The sequence below is a fragment of the Heterostelium album genome (assembly GCF_000004825.1).
Source record: "Heterostelium album PN500 unplaced genomic scaffold PPL_scaffold6, whole genome shotgun sequence".
Lineage (NCBI taxonomy): Eukaryota > Evosea > Eumycetozoa > Acytosteliales > Acytosteliaceae > Heterostelium > Heterostelium album.
Window position 1 is genome coordinate 1,066,602 of NW_008805068.1, and position 17,930 is coordinate 1,084,531.

At 32.6% G+C, this 17,930-nt stretch overlaps 6 protein-coding genes across 6 annotated transcripts; 2 read left to right on the forward strand and 4 right to left on the reverse strand.

The window, feature by feature from the left end:
• Positions 1–4: 4 nt before the first annotated feature.
• PPL_06999 (right-handed parallel beta-helix repeat-containing protein) lies at positions 5–6,875 on the reverse strand (the record flags this gene model as incomplete). Its single annotated transcript, XM_020577849.1, has 5 exons — positions 5–4,227; positions 4,342–4,548; positions 4,615–4,870; positions 5,057–5,321; positions 6,763–6,875. 5 exons carry the CDS (start codon positions 6,873–6,875, stop codon positions 5–7), a joined length of 5,064 nt encoding a protein of 1,687 aa, XP_020432297.1.
• A 268-nt stretch (positions 6,876–7,143) lies between these two features.
• Positions 7,144–8,188, reverse strand: PPL_07000 (uncharacterized protein; the record flags this gene model as incomplete). Its single annotated transcript, XM_020577850.1, has 2 exons — positions 7,144–7,614; positions 7,697–8,188. The coding sequence occupies 2 exons, from the start codon at positions 8,186–8,188 to the stop codon at positions 7,144–7,146; spliced, it is 963 nt and encodes a 320-aa protein (XP_020432298.1).
• A 1,303-nt stretch (positions 8,189–9,491) lies between these two features.
• drpp20 (RNase P protein subunit) lies at positions 9,492–10,252 on the reverse strand (the record flags this gene model as incomplete). The annotated part of the gene is made up of 4 exons (XM_020577851.1): positions 9,492–9,581; positions 9,672–9,819; positions 9,895–10,015; positions 10,087–10,252. The coding sequence occupies 4 exons, from the start codon at positions 10,250–10,252 to the stop codon at positions 9,492–9,494; spliced, it is 525 nt and encodes a 174-aa protein (XP_020432299.1).
• A 369-nt stretch (positions 10,253–10,621) lies between these two features.
• Positions 10,622–12,325, forward strand: PPL_07002 (tetratricopeptide repeat protein; the record flags this gene model as incomplete). Its single annotated transcript, XM_020577852.1, has 5 exons — positions 10,622–10,800; positions 10,915–11,435; positions 11,513–11,603; positions 11,667–11,844; positions 11,924–12,325. 5 exons carry the CDS (start codon positions 10,622–10,624, stop codon positions 12,323–12,325), a joined length of 1,371 nt encoding a protein of 456 aa, XP_020432300.1.
• A 1,158-nt stretch (positions 12,326–13,483) lies between these two features.
• PPL_07003 (uncharacterized protein) lies at positions 13,484–13,844 on the forward strand (the record flags this gene model as incomplete). Its single annotated transcript, XM_020577853.1, has 2 exons — positions 13,484–13,636; positions 13,716–13,844. The coding sequence occupies 2 exons, from the start codon at positions 13,484–13,486 to the stop codon at positions 13,842–13,844; spliced, it is 282 nt and encodes a 93-aa protein (XP_020432301.1).
• Positions 13,845–14,020: 176 nt separating this feature from the next.
• On the reverse strand, positions 14,021–17,742 carry abcA7 (ABC transporter A family protein; the record flags this gene model as incomplete). Its single annotated transcript, XM_020577854.1, has 10 exons — positions 14,021–14,234; positions 14,304–15,331; positions 15,398–15,537; positions 15,627–15,915; positions 15,985–16,184; positions 16,268–16,674; positions 16,752–16,885; positions 16,964–17,005; positions 17,071–17,113; positions 17,726–17,742. The coding sequence occupies 10 exons, from the start codon at positions 17,740–17,742 to the stop codon at positions 14,021–14,023; spliced, it is 2,514 nt and encodes an 837-aa protein (XP_020432302.1).
• Between the last annotated feature and the right edge of the window lie 188 nt (positions 17,743–17,930).

The following is a 17,930-nucleotide window of genomic DNA, read 5'->3' on the forward strand; positions in this document are numbered from 1 at the left end:
AAGTTTATTTGATTTCTTCATAGTCATGATTCTTGTTGACTCTCTTTGCATTGACATAAATATAGTAAACCAATGATACAAAGCAAAAAGAAGCAACCACTGAAATAATGATACCAGCCAACTGTGAAGAGTTATCGAGTACTCTACTGTTGAATATAAGACAACTTAAACATAGTACCAGTCCAACATGAGTTTCAAAATCATTGTGACTCTTTACTCGGTATGGACTGCAGAGCCAATTGACACATGAAAAGAAAACGGCGAAGGACGAGAGCATCAGTCCTTTGGTATCCAGATAATTGAATGTAAAGATAGTTGCCAATACAAAGCAGAGTGATCTGAAGATGATAACCAAGTCCCACCAGAAATAAGCAGTACGATATTTTAAACAAAAGACCTTGATGAACATAATATCGCGCTTATAAAGTTTGAATATGATGAAAAGGGGAATACCAGTAACAACGAATACCAAGATGAAAATGGAGAGAATGAGAGCCGGTAGATGATGTTTATCAAAACAATGGACAGAAGCATCCAAGATTAGAACGGAGTTACCACCAATGTTTTGGCATGAAACAAGACCAATTGATAGGAAGGCAAATGGTGTATACAGAATGAGAAGGTTGCTCAAGACAGAGTACAAAAACTGGTTGTTTTTAAGAGTCCTCTCCAAAAAGAATCCTTGGTACTTGGCGAATATCTTTGTGGCCAACTCTTTACCAATATTGATATTGGAGGAAATAGCTACAATGATCAACATGATGACGAGCGACATCAAAGACTTCCAGAGGTAATTGAGTTGAACAAAGCATGCGGTTGGCCAATAGTCTACCATGAAATCAAAGAGGGGAACGATGAAAATGTATCTAACATTGTATGAGATAATACCAATGATTTGAATTGCAACAAGGAAATTCATAATGACTGTTGACGATGGATACTTGAAGATCGAGTTGCAAAAGATGTAAAGGACGAGGAATACTATGAGACCAGAGAGCATGTACAGATTTACTGTGTCAATCATGCAATCCTCACAGAATGTCTTTACTTTTGAATATCCACTTTCACAGCTTGAGCAAAGTGTTCCTCTTTGGTGTAATCTACATTGTTGATTCTGATAGCAGATATTCGGATCACAGACATACAACGATGGTGGATTTACATTTGGAAGTAACCACCAACCTCGTGAAACAGAAAAAGCATTGCCTCCAGGACATATCAATTTCGATTGATAGTCTTTACAGGAAATACATGTCTTTCCATCGTATCCGTAGGAGCCTAATGGACACAGCTGACAAGAGTAATCGTTGACACTTGGAAAGCTTCCTGGGTTGCATATAGTCAATGTCTTGTTGGTAGTTCCACTGAGTTGGTTGGTTGAAGTTGCAACAAATAGAATTGTTGAGTTTGCTGCTTCATTAGGAGTCATTTGCACCGTGAAAAACCCTTGTAAACTATTTTGAAATGAATTGTATGTCCAGATTTCACCACTTGGCATATAGACAGTGAGATACATAAATATTTTTTCTGGTAGCAATGTAACCACCTGGCCATAGGCATCATATTCAGCAATCAATATAGTAAACGATGTATTTGGATGTATAGTTTCGTCCATTGTAATGTTGAGTGTTTTGGGACCAGTTGCAGAATAAATTCCATACCCATTGGTAGCTAGGTTTGAAGAGAAACTGTTTCCATAGTCATTAGGTCCGTCATTGCATTTGAAATTATCAGTACAGTTTCCAAGATAACAAGATGCTTGATCGGAGAAACAAATAGCACCGGCACCATAGCCCACAAAATTACCATTGAACTGAGATCCCCAAACGAATGCAACAGAGTTTTGCAATCTCATTACACCACCTGCACGAACAGCATAATTATTGTTGAACTTGTTGGCGTTTGAAAAGAGATGACTCTCCACCAAATACATGACACCTCCCATTCTCGAATTATCGACTTCTCCATCTTTGATGTACTCCACAATACTGGCAGCGTTTGATTCAAAGTCAGAGTTGGTCAATGATATCTTGCTTTTACGAGCGTAAATACATGAACCAGAGATACCATTGTTGTAAGTGAATCGAGATAGGTCAATATCGATGAAATCCGATTGTTCTAATACTAATAAACTTTGAGCAACACTAAACTCAGACATATCGGAGCCAACTATTTGAAGAGTACCCATATAGAAATAAATGACCGAAGGCAAAATTGAGGTAATATTATAATTGTTAAACATACAATTATTAATGACCAAATTAGTTGTACCTGTAGAGATAAGCGATTGGGTATTAGGAGTACCATTGTCAAGGAATGAAGTTGAATCTAACTCAACTATGGATCTGTTCGCCTGGATGAGGGGTTTATCTTGAAAATTGTGTATATACAAAGAGTTGGCGAAGCTAACTTTGGCCTTATAGAATTCAAACGATCCTTGGTTATCTGAAAATAGAATATTGTCGCCAACGAATGAACCACCCGTCATACTTAGCATCGATTCAATGAGGTATTGATTTTCTTTGAATTGAGTATTGATCAAAGAGAGATGACTATCGTGCAAATCGAATCCTTTTCCATTGCTTCGAGTACTTGTAATCCATGTAGCATTTAGTGTGATAGACGAACTTTCTGCTGTCATGATACTGTTGCTCGGACTACTTAGATTGAACATCGAACCACTGGAGAATGTAACATTCGATAACGTTATCATCATCATTACATCACCACTGGAGATATGATCAAAGTAACAATTTGCAAACACAACATCCGATCTTAAATAGTCGCCAAGTGGTGAATGGAATCCATAGAGATAACTAAAATCAACGTTATTGAAAACCACTGTGGAATCAGTTATTTGAAAACCGCTAGGACTGGAATCGGAAAAGTATGAATTGCTGACTTCACCATTGGAATTTTCAATATTGATCATACTGAATTCCTTATTGTCACCAAACGATATCTGTTCCCAACCGGTTTCAGAAATCGTAAAGTTCGATGAGACAATATATAGTGATTGAAAATTCTGTGTAAAATGAGTACCGGTCATTGATAGGAAGGAGTTGGCGATATACATTGGATAGTAATTCACCATGAAGTTTTTGTAAAACTGCAGGTTTGTTGTCGTGACATTGCTGCCCTCGATGTATAAGAGTGTACCAATATAGTTTTGGTTAAATGTTAAAGTCGAAAGCAATACATTGTTAGGACCTCCAGCATATTCTGTTGCATTGATAATTTGAACCAATATAAAATTTAGATTGCTTGTGAAATCCAAGTAAGAAAATGAAACATAAGTTGGTTGATACAGCTGTATAAGTCCTGTTGGTAAAATTCCCGAATTCTGATTATCTTGGATATTGGAATTCTCGAAAGCAATATTTGTTAGCCATGCCGATATAAGCGATGCACTATTCTCAATGAATGAGACATTATTTAGTCGAATGTATGCTGTCTGCAGCTGGATTAGTGATACACCGAGTTGATTTTCTTGCATCACAAGATTGGTGATTGAGATATTCGTACTTTGTAGTGTTGAAATGAACTGACATTGATTGTAGTTGAAAGTGTTGTTGGTGAGAGTAAGCTGGCCAAGCATTGACACCGTAATGAAAGGCTTAATTGAATTTTGACTGTTGATAAATTGCGAGTTCTGAATGTTGGTGGCACCATTGTTGGCTAGTAATATAGCGGATTGGAACAGCATTTGCAAGAAATTGAAAGTAACTCCATCGATTAGCACCAGCTGGACATTCTCAAATTTGATAGCCAACTGACTGTTTTGAAATGTTGTATTTCTAATGATTACCGCCTCACCATAGGAATAGATATCGGGTTGTTGCGAACGTAGATTGTTAACCAATGAATTGGTGATCCATACCTCGTTGAAATACGTTCCATTGACAATGTTGAAGTTGGAGTCAAAGACGCAGTTGTCGATAGTGAACACCAGATTCTTCCCCTCCAAAACAAAGATAAAAGCAAATGGCATGTTGCGGAAGTTGGAATTGTAAAATGATGCGCTCTGACCGTAAAACATAAAAACTGGGGCAACTTTGGAGATTGTCAAACTTAGATTCTGAACGACCAGACTTGACGATGCAAAGGTGATGACTGCTGGCCATTTTGATACTATACTATTCACACCTGTGATTTGACAGCTATCCATTTCCACCTTACAGTTTGGTGCTACCGTAATTAGACTACCTTTACCCGGTGGGTTCTTTACTATATCTATAAAATTGACATTCGAAAGTGTGACTTTGTTCGGCCCACTCGCCATGAGCATTGCAACAGGATTAACACGGCTATCTAAACTTAGCGAAAATACATTGCTCTTACCATATGACTGAATAGTTAATCTCTTTGAAAGAGTATCAACTGCATATGTTGTATTTAATACAGGTGTAATAACATTGTTATCCAACAAATAGATACTGTGACCGGATGATATAGAATTGATAGCATGTTGTAAACTACAAAATGGTGAACTAATACTACCATTTCCTGTGATATCACTTCCATTTAAAGATATATATAAATCATTATCTAAATAATAAAATAAAAATTAGTTTACATATTTTTAGAAAATAATAATAATATTTGGATAGTTACTTATTGTTGTTGATGGTAATGAAACGATTGTAATATAGTCAACCAGAAATATACCCATAATATTGAATGCAAAATCCATGAATCTAAAGGTTAGAATATACTGTTCACCATTTGCATATTGTGTGAAATCAAACGATTGCAATTGGTATTGTGTGGTTGAGAGGTTTGGGTCAGTAGCTTTGAGTCTTGCTACCTCCATATCGTTAAGCGCAATCGATATATAAGCGGTGTTAGATTCATTCCTCGGCATCATTGCCTGAAACTGAAGATACATTTTGTTATAAGGTGTAGACGTTGACGTCAGATTGGCAAAGGTGATCGGCAGTGACTGAAGAACGACAGTCGAATAGAAGAGTGCCAAAGACAAACCTTCATATGGCTGATAACTGACTATCAGCGGAGAGTTGGGCTGCATCGTTATGATGGCATTACTCGTATTTACATTCCATCCCAAATGCCAGTTGCCCTCCAAGTCACCACACCTTATATCTGTAAAAATCGAATAATCCAATGGTTGACAGTTGGACACTGATATTTCGGTATTTTTAAAATTGAAATTTGATTGTATTGGTAATGGTGTAGGTGGAGATGATTTTTCCAATTGTGATTGTTGTTGTTCATAATGATGAATAATATCATCAATTGATTCATAAGAAGAAGAAGAAGATGCAAGAACAATACTTAAATTGTTTACATCTTTCAAATAACTAAAAAATAATAACAAACATAATATATATATTCTAGAGTACTTTAAAATTAAATAAAACATACTAACATAATACACAAACAAATAATAATAAATAAATTATATAATAAAAATAAATTTAAAACAATCAAAGATGGGTGGTCTTCAAGGCAGTTAAAACATCGTTAACTAACAAATATCTAATTTTGATGAGCTTAATCTTTTGGATTTTTATTTTATATTTTTTTGATCAAAAAAAAATCCTCAATGCGAAAGACTGAGTCAAAAAAAATATTATTCATTTTATTTTTAAGTATTAAATTTATTATTTATTTAATTTATAACAACTAGTTGAAATGAATATCATACCAAATGTTCGATCAATCAAAAAATCGAATAGATAATTAAATTTTTAATGAATTAAATGAATTGAAAAAGATCTACATTAGTCGAATTCAATTATTTGGTGTTACATAACACTGAATCGTGTTTTTTTATAATTAATTAATTAATCAATCAATTAATTAATCTAATCTATCAGGATCTAACAGAGTTTCAGACCAAATCATCTGGATCTCATATTTAGTCAGTGATCATTTTTAAAAAAAAACCAATCAAAAGTTATTTTTAAAGATTCACAAAATGTATTCCCACCTTAGTGGTACACAATCACTTTAAAAACCTTTTTAATTCGGATATTAATCAAACAAACTGATCAAAGTTGTTCAGTGAATTGAAACAAATCGGGTTTTTGCAAAAAAGTAGATCGATGCTGGTGGATAAAAAAACAAAAAATTTATTTTTAATTTTTTTTAACCAACAATTGTTGTCTCTGCATGTTCTGGATCATCTTTAAAAGGTTTAAAGTAGGTTGTTTTGTTTTGACTAAAATTATTTTGAAATAGATCACTCAATTAATTTATTTATAAACTTATATATATCAAGGAGTTTTATTAAATAAATTTCATACAAAAATAAAATGTAATTATTTTTTTTGATGAAAAATCTAGGTCTGATTTTTCATTTTTACTATTTTTTTTTATTTGAACTATTTTATCTGACCTCCTTAAATTTATAATTTCTTTTTTACTTTTTTTTTTAGGTGTTGTGGATGTATTAGTAAATTTAAAAGATTATTCTTTTTCATTTATGCTTTCACTTTGTTTACCAATTTTGCAACTTCAATTTCCTATTTGATTACTTTATACAAGTATCCCGGTAGAGAAGACTTGGATGACAAAGGAAAGAGAGATCTCTTAGTTACCCAGGTACTTTCTACCATTGGTTTGGGTATTGATGCACTCACTCAGATTTGGATTGTGTTTAACAAAGGTTTCCATTGTTGTTCTATTATCATTGCTTGGGTGACTGCTCTGATGCCAGGCAAAAAGTGGAAGATTCTCAATGAGCAACGTGGAGAATGGCCGGTTTTCAAGTTGAAGATCTGGACAAACGTTACTCACAACTTTGTCTTGTTGGCATCGACCATCTTCTTCTTCCGTGTACTCCAGCAGATTGCTCCAACCGGAACCAAGATCTCGACATTCTTTAAGATCATTACACTCTTGATTTCCATGTTTATCTTCTTCTGCATTGAACTGCCTATGAAGTGTTGTATTCACAAGACCGGAAAGGAAATCGGAAGAACCAAAGAGAAAATCAAAAACAAAATTTCCAAAAAAGACAAATCGAAAGGTGACTCTGAAAAAGCTACACCAGAGCCAGTGGAGATGGAAGTTAAATCTGAATCTCCATAAAAATAATAGTAATAATAATAATCTGAAGAGAGAAAGAAAGAAATACTATACAATAAACTTACTTATTTATTTAAATTATAAATTAATTCAATTTTTGATATGAATATCTATATGAGATTGTCTAAAATCATCGATAATTCTAAATTGCTTTTTCGTTGTGATGTTTGATGCAATGAGAACCTTGAGATTCTTTGTTTTCAAGCGATATTCTCGGACGTGTGTATGATTGATATGCTCCGTTGGTATCACAAAGGTTTCGAGTACATCGCTGGCGAGTAATGCGGAATACAACTTGGGATTCGAAACCTTTGGGTAGACCATCACCTTCTTTTCGAGGTTTCTCTGTTGAAAGACGAATCCAATGTCGAGATGACGGATTCTTTGGTTTTGACGGAAAAAGTTGACGAGAGGGCTCATTGCTCTGTTACTCCAGAGGTTCTTGCATACAGAGAGCACCGATATCGATTGATTCACTTTGAGCATTTCAAAGAGTGGTTCTGCCATCTTTGATATTACGGTATCTCTGACGAGCGCCAGCTTCTGAAGAGTGCTGTTCTTCTTGAGTGATTCAAAGAGTCTGTGCGAGATCAAGTCTTTTCCATTGGAGAGAGTGAACGATGTCAGTGTGTTGTTGAAATACAAAAAAGTTGGAAAATTGATCTTTTACAAATCTGTAGGCGCGTAACAAACGACCTTCATCAAAGTCGTCTTCATAGTGTACTCGATGGTCTTCAAAGTGCTGTCTGAACGTATCGTATTCACATTTCGCCATCTTCAATGTGAGTGTCTTGAGTGTTTTGTTTGTCTTCAACAGGTGACCAAGCAGACCGAAAAGATCGAATGGATTTACTTCACTGAGAGATCGAGGTATATTGAGATAGGGTTCACAAGCTATACACTCTCCGAGCTCATCTTCCATCGGACATCCGAATATCCATTCATCGAGCAACTCGTCATCGTATCCCATATCGTTGAGTATCGGCGATTCATATTCTTCATTGTCGTCGACGTCCTCCTTTTCGAAGCGAAAGTCGTCGATCGTATCGAAATAATCATTGGTGACGTCACCGCTGTTTGCCTCGGCCTGGCGTTTGAGCCGACTGAAATCGTCGACCTCACAGAGTAGACGCATTGCGTGATGAAGCAAAAATTTGCAATTGAGTGATTCCAACTTGGCGTGACGCGACAGCGCCACTACCAGCTGCTCCAGCGTGACCAGCGACAACACAGTGACGTTGCGCAACGTCTTATTCCTGAAGAGCAGAGAGTAGTTGAAGTGGAAATATTGCAACTCAAAGAAACTGATATCGAAATACTCGAGATCGATCGTTGTCGCTTGGGTATCGCGAAGGAACCGCGTAAACTGAGCGGGACACTCAAAGAATGGAAACATATACAGCGAATGGCGTATCTCGCTCAGTCGCGGATGAGAAACATTGTAGTGTCGATGGAAATGCAGAAAGCTCATATACATATCGAAATTGTAGCGAACTTCCAGCGTGAGTGTGATATGTTCGGGCAGTTTCTCTATGAGACAATTGACGTCTCGGAATATATGGTCGTCATCAACATCGGAGAACATCCCCTCGGGGAGTGTCTGAATCACCTTGATGATGTTGATACACTTGACATTGGGACAGAAGCGCTTCACTAGTTTGGCGAGGTCGCGTGCATAGCTACGCGACGAATGGCCCGACGTTGTCAGATGAACGGTGGCACTGAGAATGTTGCGCGGTTGAAACAAACAAAAATCGCTATTGATGTTTGACTTGACAAACTGCGGTACTTTTACATCGTAGTTTGAGAAGAGAGGGTAAGTGTATCTCCTCGGATCGATGATGATGTGATCCGCCATGAGCGATACAATATGAAACCAAAACTTTGATACCTGTGCCAAGACCAACATCTGAGTGTGATAGAGTTTCTCACCTATATGATCGATACGCGCCATCCTATCACGAAAAACCTTGTTCTGTGGTAGCACCCTGTAGTTTGGTGAAAGCTTTGGATGACATATCTGTAAAACCTGTTTGATTATTCTAGTTGTAAGATCTTGATTCATTTATATATATTTAAATATCTTTAACTCTATTTTGATTAAAGTACATTAATATGTTAAAACAAAAAAAAAAACAATTAATTTAATTAAATTTAATAAATGTTGAACATATTTATTATTATTTATTTTCACCACACACACCACTAACATTATTCAAATGTTTGTTAAAGTAGCAGCAGAATGTTCAAAAAAGTTGGCAATAAGTGTGTGTTGTGGTTATGCCAAATTATGTTTAGATGATATCATGTCATTGTTGTTTGACAAACCAACACCTAAGAATCATGATAAATAAATATTAACTTTTTGTTTCTTTCTTTCTTACTTTCTTTGAAGATATTTGATTCACAACGATGAATAAATATATAGTTTTGTTGTATTATTGTGTTGAGGCTGTAGTTGTTGTTGGCTTCTTAACGTTGATGTGTATTGCTGAACAATGTCTGGTTTTAGACACTGGATCTACATACTAAAATTGATGATGTTTTAAAAAGATAAGAAAGTTAATATGTTTTAATAGTCATCGTTTAATCAATAAATTGATTAAATGAATACATACATCTACATTTGGCTCATATTGATCAATTATTATCTCTGTGGAGGTTGTTGGTGAGAGTACCATATCGAATCGTCTCTGTAAATACAATGAAAGTTTAATGGCTGACATAATAGCTGCACCCAATCCATGAATATTAACTTCTTGAATACTTTATATTTTACAAAAATAAATTAGTAACCAATCCAATAGCTAACTAACTTTGGTATATTATCAATATACATACTTTTCGATAAACATTAATTTCTTTATTCTCTTTACATAGTAAATGAAATTACCATTGTTAGTTATATAGATATCATTCTTTTTAGTATGTGGTCTCTGTACAGCTCTTCTCATATAAGAATCTTTAATGATATTTTATTAATTTGTATTATTATATTTATATTTATACTGAACAATATTCAATATTACATACATAGATGTGAATTAAAGGTAGGATCTAAATCTTCTTCTTCTACTTCTTTATCATTTAACTCTTCATCATCCTCTAAACCTTCCATTAATTCATCAATATCATCATCATCATCGTCATCAACTATAATATCTTTCTTCTCTTTATTTATCTTTTTATTCTTTGACATTTTATATTATTTATTATTATTATTATTAGCTAACAATTAATTATTCGTTTAATTGAAGCGATCAACAGATCGACAAAAGCATTCAGAACTTCGTTTTTATTTAATTTTAATTATTTAAAAATCAAAAAATGAAAAAATTCAAATTTCGCGCCTTTGATTTTAAATTAATTGATTGTGAAGAATATATATGAAGTTAACAGAATTATATTTATTTTAAATCTGTTTAGTTGTAATTTATTTATTTTTAAATTTATTAATAAATTTATTTAATTTTATTTAATTTTTATTTTATATTTAATTTATACAATATCAATCAAATTTATCATTATATAAATACAGATAGATTATAGATATAAATCAATTTTAAATATGGATTCTACTACTACTACTACAACTACATCTACAACCTCTACAAATAGTAATGTAAATATTCAAAGAGATACAGAAGTAGCAAATGCAAAAGGAAAAATCATTGTTGCCCAATCATTATATGATGAAGGTGATTTCGTTTCATGTTGTGAATTACTTGGTAGTTGTTTAAGTACATTGTATGTATTCAATATATATCTTATCTCTATATCTAAATTATAAACTAAACATTAAAATTAATATTAATCATTAAATGAAAATTAAAAATTAAAAAAAAAAACAAAATATTAAAGAACTGAAATTCATGGAGAAATGTCAATTGATGTTGCACCTGTTTATGTTAAATATGGTCGTGCATTGTTGTTCTCATACAAGACTAATGAATCTGATGTTTTGGGTTCAAAGCTACAGGATCAAGAGCAGGAGCAAGAGCAAAGCAGTGAGAGTGAAACAGAGACAACAAAGTCAGCGGCAAAGTCAAAGACAAAGACTGTGCTTCCTAAAGAAGATAGTATAGATGATAAACCACATCTTGAGGAGGATGACGACGAAGAGGAAGAAGAAGAAGAAGGAACTACAACAACAGCAGCAGCTACCACATCCAATAATAATAATAATGAGAATGAAGACGATCCAAGAATCACTGCATTGAAACAACAGGCTCAATCTGATGCTGAAACTTTGGAGTTGTCTTGGGAGGTCATAGAGTTGGCCCGTCTCATCTACGAGAAGGATCAAGCAGACAATGGAACCAACAGATACAAAGAGTTATCCGATATTCATATGTTAATTGCTGATGTTTTAGTTGAATTGGGTATGATTTCATAATCTCCACTTTAAAAGTTTAATAATACTAACTAACTTTGTTTATTAAAATTCATAATAATACAGAAAATCTTGATGATGCTTTGAAAGAATATGAATATGCTTTGGAATTAAGAAAGAAGAATGATAAAGAGAATGAAAGAACACAAGCTGAAGTGTATGTACTATTTTATTTCTTTTATGAATTGGAAAGCGAATATTAACAAAATATTATAAACAGTTTATATTATATTGGTTTAGTTTATCAAATAAAGAATGAATCAAAGTTGGCAGAGGATGCATACAGAAGAGCAACCGATATTCTTTCTAAATCATTGGAACGTCTCCAAAATATGCCGGAACCTCCAATTGACGATATTCAAGATTTAAAGAACGTTATGTTTGAATTACAATTAAAGGTAGGTTATAAAAAAACAATAATATTTATTATTTGTTAACTTATTAATAATACTAATAATAATAATAATTGTTATATAGTTGGATGAAGTAGTACCAATCGATACATCAAAGGAACCAGTACCAAAGGAGTTGGAAAATGCGCCGACTGAAATTACAATTTCAACATCAGCCAGTGACCAGACTGTTGCACCTGGTACTGAAGTCAAACGTTTGGGTACAGTTGGTAAGGCCACTAAGAAGTTGACTCTTGATCCAACTGGAAGTTCACCCGTTAAGCAAACAAGCACCAATTCCACAACAACAACAACAACTGCTCCAGCCGAAGAGAACAATGCCGCCACCAAGTCAAAGAGAAGACTTGAAGACATGATGAGTGGTGGCGAATCCATCTCAATTTCAACCGGTCCAACATCAACACCTTCCTCTGCTGTTCCTACACCAACCAACGAAGTTGAAAAGAAACAAAAAGTAGAACATTAAATAAATAAAACAAAATAATTTAAATATTAAAAACAACAAACACTTTGCTCAAAGAATTTAAAAATTAAACAATCAACTTCAAATTAGCAGATAAAGAATTTTTCTTAATTATACATAAATAAAAATTTAAACATATCTTTAGTAAACTTTAATCAATCTTGGAGAAAAAATAAATAAAAAAAACAAAAAAACAAATAAACAAATAAACACCTATAAATTGACAATTTAATTTATAAAATAGAAAGTTCTAATTTTTTTTTGATCAATATTCCATTTAAATTATTTTATTAGCTATAATCATAAAAAAGAACTATTTGTATCTTACATCTTTTGGTAGTTAAGAAGCATAACCTTCAAAGATCTCTAATAAATAGTTAAATAAAGAATTTAAGTAGTTCAAAGATTATAAAATCCTCATTTTTTAATACATTTTTTTTAATTTCTCTGAGACAAAATAAATCTTTGAACTTCAGACATACATTGAATGAAAGTAATAATACATATATTTTGAAAATTTCGTAAAAATAAGATTAATCATATATAGATTCTGATAGTGAATAATTATTTTTTTCTGACCTTATTTTTTGATTTTCTGTATTGTGGTGGACTAATATATTCTCTCAAAAGAAAACACACCACCAATACAAACCCAAAATATAAAAGTATTCTAACAACACACTTGAATTAAATAGAAAATAAATCAAATCAAATCAAATTAAAATTCAACACAATGTAAGAAAAAATAATTTTATCCAAACCCGGTAAATACAAATATCTGGTTGATCAAATCTATTTTATGTAGAAATAATATGGTTTACTATTATTAGTGGGGACATGAGTAACAATGTTATTATCAATATCTATTTTTTAAATTGTTGTTTTCCAACAGACTGAACATAAAAATATAATTCCATTTAAAATTTGATTTTCATGTATAGTGATGCATCGGACAATTTCAATTATTCCATTTAGAATAGTGATTCGAATTTGATAAATATGATTATTAATAAGTTGGAGCGATAACAATTTAATTCTTTCTAAAACTAATTCTTTAGTTCCTGTAGATTTTTTTCCATTTTTATGTATATAAATACCAAAGAAAAACGATAATATAATTTTGATGATAATAAATAAAATAGTGTATACCATTTTCTAAGAATGTCATCCCAGTTATTTGTAAATCTTTACATTGTTATTGGTTGTTTACTAGGAATATGTATGACGGTTTTCTCAATATACCTTATGTATCTAACTACAAATCAATGTATGGCACAACCAAAAAGAAAAAACGAAGTTATTTTACAAGAACCTGTATGTTTGATTCATTGAATCTGTTATTATTAAAAAACATTCAAATTTACTAATAAAATGAAAAAATTTAATTAATTAGAAATCCATTACAATAACAATAGAATATTTTAATCCTAATAATACTGAAAATAATAATAATAATAATAATAATATTAATAGTGAATATGAATCCAAGAATATAGAAATGTCTATAAAAAATAGTGATTAAAAACGAAAAAAACATTAAAATATTTAAATATTAGAGTATATTACTCAAATAATACTTTTGTAGTTTTTATTGGAGGTGTGTTCATCTTTGTTACAAAAACTCATAAAGAGACTCCATATGTTGTTGACTCTTTTTGGGTCATGTTGGATTGGTTCTATTGAATTTCATTTGGTTATTTAATTAATGGTCTCATCGGTCGATGCAATCTTTAGGAACACATCTTCCAAACTTGTCTGTTGAATTCCCCATTCAGTAATATGATATTTATCTTTACTTTGTAGCATGAATGCACACAATTCGGATATTAAAGTTTCCTTTGGTAATCTATATACATAACTTCCAGAGAATGATTCGATTAACAATGCATCTGGTGAGAATTTGTGAATTAATCTATGAAATTGTTTTTAAAAAATAAATATTATTAGTTTTAAATATGGTTTTGGAATATTGATAACATACTCTGTTGGTTGGAAATCATCTACGTGACTTGGATGAATATTTATCTTGAGTGAATAACCTTCACCAAACTTAGACTTTAAGTGTTGTTGTGGTCCTATGCATTGTAGTTTTCCTTGTGAGATGATACCGATACGAGTGGAGAGAACGTCTGCCTCCTCCATGGAGTGAGTTGTCAGGATGATACATCTTCCTTGTTTCAAACGATTGAGAATACTCCAGAGCTCACGACGTGTCTTTGGATCCAAACCGGTCGATGGTTCATCAAGGAAAACAATCTTGGAATGACCGGTAATTGAGACGGCAACAGACAATCTACGCTTCATTCCACCACTCAACTCTTTTACGAGACGTTCACGAACATCATAGAGCATTACATCTCTCAAGATATCTTCAACGTGTTTCAACTCCTGACTTCTCTCGACACCCTTAAGACGTGCGTAGAACAAGAGTGTCTCAACACAAGATAGATCCTCCCAGAGAGTATCAAACTGTGGACATACTCCAACGACACGATGGATCGAATCCATTTCGGTGGCGATGTCGAATCCTGCAACCTTGGCATAACCAGAGGTTGGAGTGTAGAGTCCGGTCAAAAGTGAGATGGTAGTTGTTTTACCTGCACCGTTTGGACCCAACAAACCAAAACATTCACCATTCTCAATGGTCAAATATAGCTTGTCAAGAGCTGGCTTTGGTCTTCCTGCATAGATTTTTGTTAGAGAGTTGATGATAATTGGCGAGTTGGAGTTGATCTCCTTGTTGATAATACGAATCTTCTCCATGGCAACGTCTTCGTCCACAGTTTCATCGGATGTATCGGCACTATCGTTATTCTCATTGATAAGAAATACCTCATCAGAGTTGATAGGCTTTCTTTGGTTTCTCTTTTTGATCCAGTTTACAATTGGTTCAGTGAAGAACAATGGATGCTTTGGTACACCGAATTCTCTTGGTAGAACTTGATCCAAGTACAAAGCCAACAATAAATAGAAAACACTATCGATATATAACCAAAAGATAATCTTTGACTAAAAAATGATTAAAGAAATAAGTAAAGATGTATTTAATGTTTTAATTCTATTTCAACAACTTACTGGTTCGAAATCCCAAGTGTAATCAGACCATTTTGGACATAAACCAACACCACAAACAGTAGAGATATTAGTCAATCCACGATAGAATGCAAATAATGGGTAGAAATAATAAGCTACTGGTGGCATTGAATTTGCCCATACTTAATTGTTTTAAAAAAATAAAAAGTAGTATTAGTAACATAAAAAAAGTTTGATATGACTTTAAATGTAATAATAATATGATACACACATTCTGCACTTAATACCAAGTTTACAATTACACTTATAATTAAAAGGAAGTAGCATGAAACAGTAGCAGTACGTGTTCTCTTGAAGAGTGTACTAAGGAAGAATGAGAAAGTGATCATAGCATTTCCCCATCCAAAAAGTAAAAGGAACATTGCAAATGCTGAACCTTGTGTGAACACAGCGAATCCAAAACCAACACTGATACCGACTACAATGATCAATGCACAAATATATAATAAAAAGTCAAATAAATAAGTAACTATCCAATAGTTTCTCATTCTTAAACCCATCTATAAATAAATATATTGAAAAAAAATTAATATAACTATTGAAATAACTATAAATGATTATCAACATACCATTAGACACATATCTCTTAAACGTTCTTGTTTCTCCAAAACAATGGAGAATACAAACAGTGGAAGAAGGAACGACAATGCAAATGGATAGAATAGACCACCCAAAAGACTTCCAACATCAATGGTTGGAGGCATCTGTTCAAATGGAAGTTGAGTCAAGTTGGAGTTGATAATAAATTCTTGTCCATATACATAGTAAACTTTTATAATTAAAGAAAGAGTTAATTTTAAAGTTTGTAACTGTGTTTGATTTACATGTAAATGATTGATTCTTTTTACTTACTATAGGCGCTCTCTAATAAATTCATAGTAAATAAATAGATAGTCGGATCGGAGATGTTTCCGTACTCAAAGATGGGTTGGGTATCAATGGCGACTTGGTAATCGAGAATCTGTTGTTGTGCAGAGAATTGATTGAAAATGATTGCAGAGAATGGCATTTCGAATCGATTCTTTATGAGGAATGAACTACGACGCTGGTTGATCAGTTGTGTCTTTTGATTGGAGATATCTTGCATCATCTCTTTGACCGATGGGTAGTCCTGTGAGTATGGAACATACATCGATTCATTGATATAGGGAATCGTCATATATACTTGTGGTATCTTACCAAGTAGACCTGTTTTATTTCCATCCGATCCCAGCGTACCTATATTTGGTATACCATTTGGATTGGTATCTAAAAAGTGACTAAATAACAAACAAACAAACAACTATTAATATAAAAGTTTGACAACAACTTTTAAAACTTTAACATGTTTACACACCCAATTTCTATAATACTGTTATTGTAAGCGGGAATAAGAGTTGGTTTCATTTGATCCATTTGATGTTTAACAAAGATTTGGATGATACATAACAGTAGAACCAATACCAATGGAATACAAATCTGTAAGATTAACTATATATACATATTTAAAAGTAACAAAAGTTGAGTTTTGAATGCTATAATCATCTAGTTTGAATGTGAAATACTTACTGCGCATTTTTGTCTTTTCAAAAAAGTAGCACTTTTCAAGAACTATAATAGTAGTAACATCAAATAAATAAGCATTTAATATCATTGAAATCAAGATATTTACTTACAGTTGCTCTAAATTGATTGGATTTAGGTGGTTCAGATTCCATCCTAATTTAATCTATATATCTCTATGTTGTTGTTGCTGTTGTTGTTGTGAATAAATAATAATATTATAACAAAAAATATTATAACAAAAGTATAAACTTAATAAATAAAAATTAAATAAATTAATAGAATGATAAAACAATGATTCAAGTCTTTTCGGAGCGGAGTGTAGTTTGGAGGTGGTGCTGAGTAATATATTTTCGCTATCTTTCTATTTTTGTTGTAAGCTATGGTGGTGTTGAATATCGATAGCGTAAACAATCAATCTTCCTTGTTAATTAAGAGATGAAATGATGCCAATCTATTCAAAGTTTCTTAAATCTTTTCTTATCATGTGTGTGATTTTTGACTGACTGGAATTTAAAGAATGAATGAAGAGCCGCAAACTAGTGGCTACCCTTATTATAAATAATTATAATGTAGTATGTTTTTGTAACCAAAGATCTGCAAAACTTGATGAAAAATCTTCGTCGGAAATTTTTTTGAACATTTTATTACCAAAAAATTTGGAAGACCCCCTCGGACCTCGGGCAGGACTATTTTTTTATCATGAAAAAAAAATTAACAAAAAGTTCTAAAAATCCTCATCGCCATATACAACACAAATCATCATACGATGATGCAGCATTCATGTTTAGCAGTGAATACCAACAACTTTAATGTTCTATGAATAGTTGGATTAAATTATTAATGTTGATTATTTTATAAATTGTAAATAGTTTTATATTATTTATAATTTATTTTTAGAAAAGTTAAATTTATTATAGATAGATAGATAGGTAGAGACAGAGATTAGGATTATTTGTTTGTGTTTTGAAAG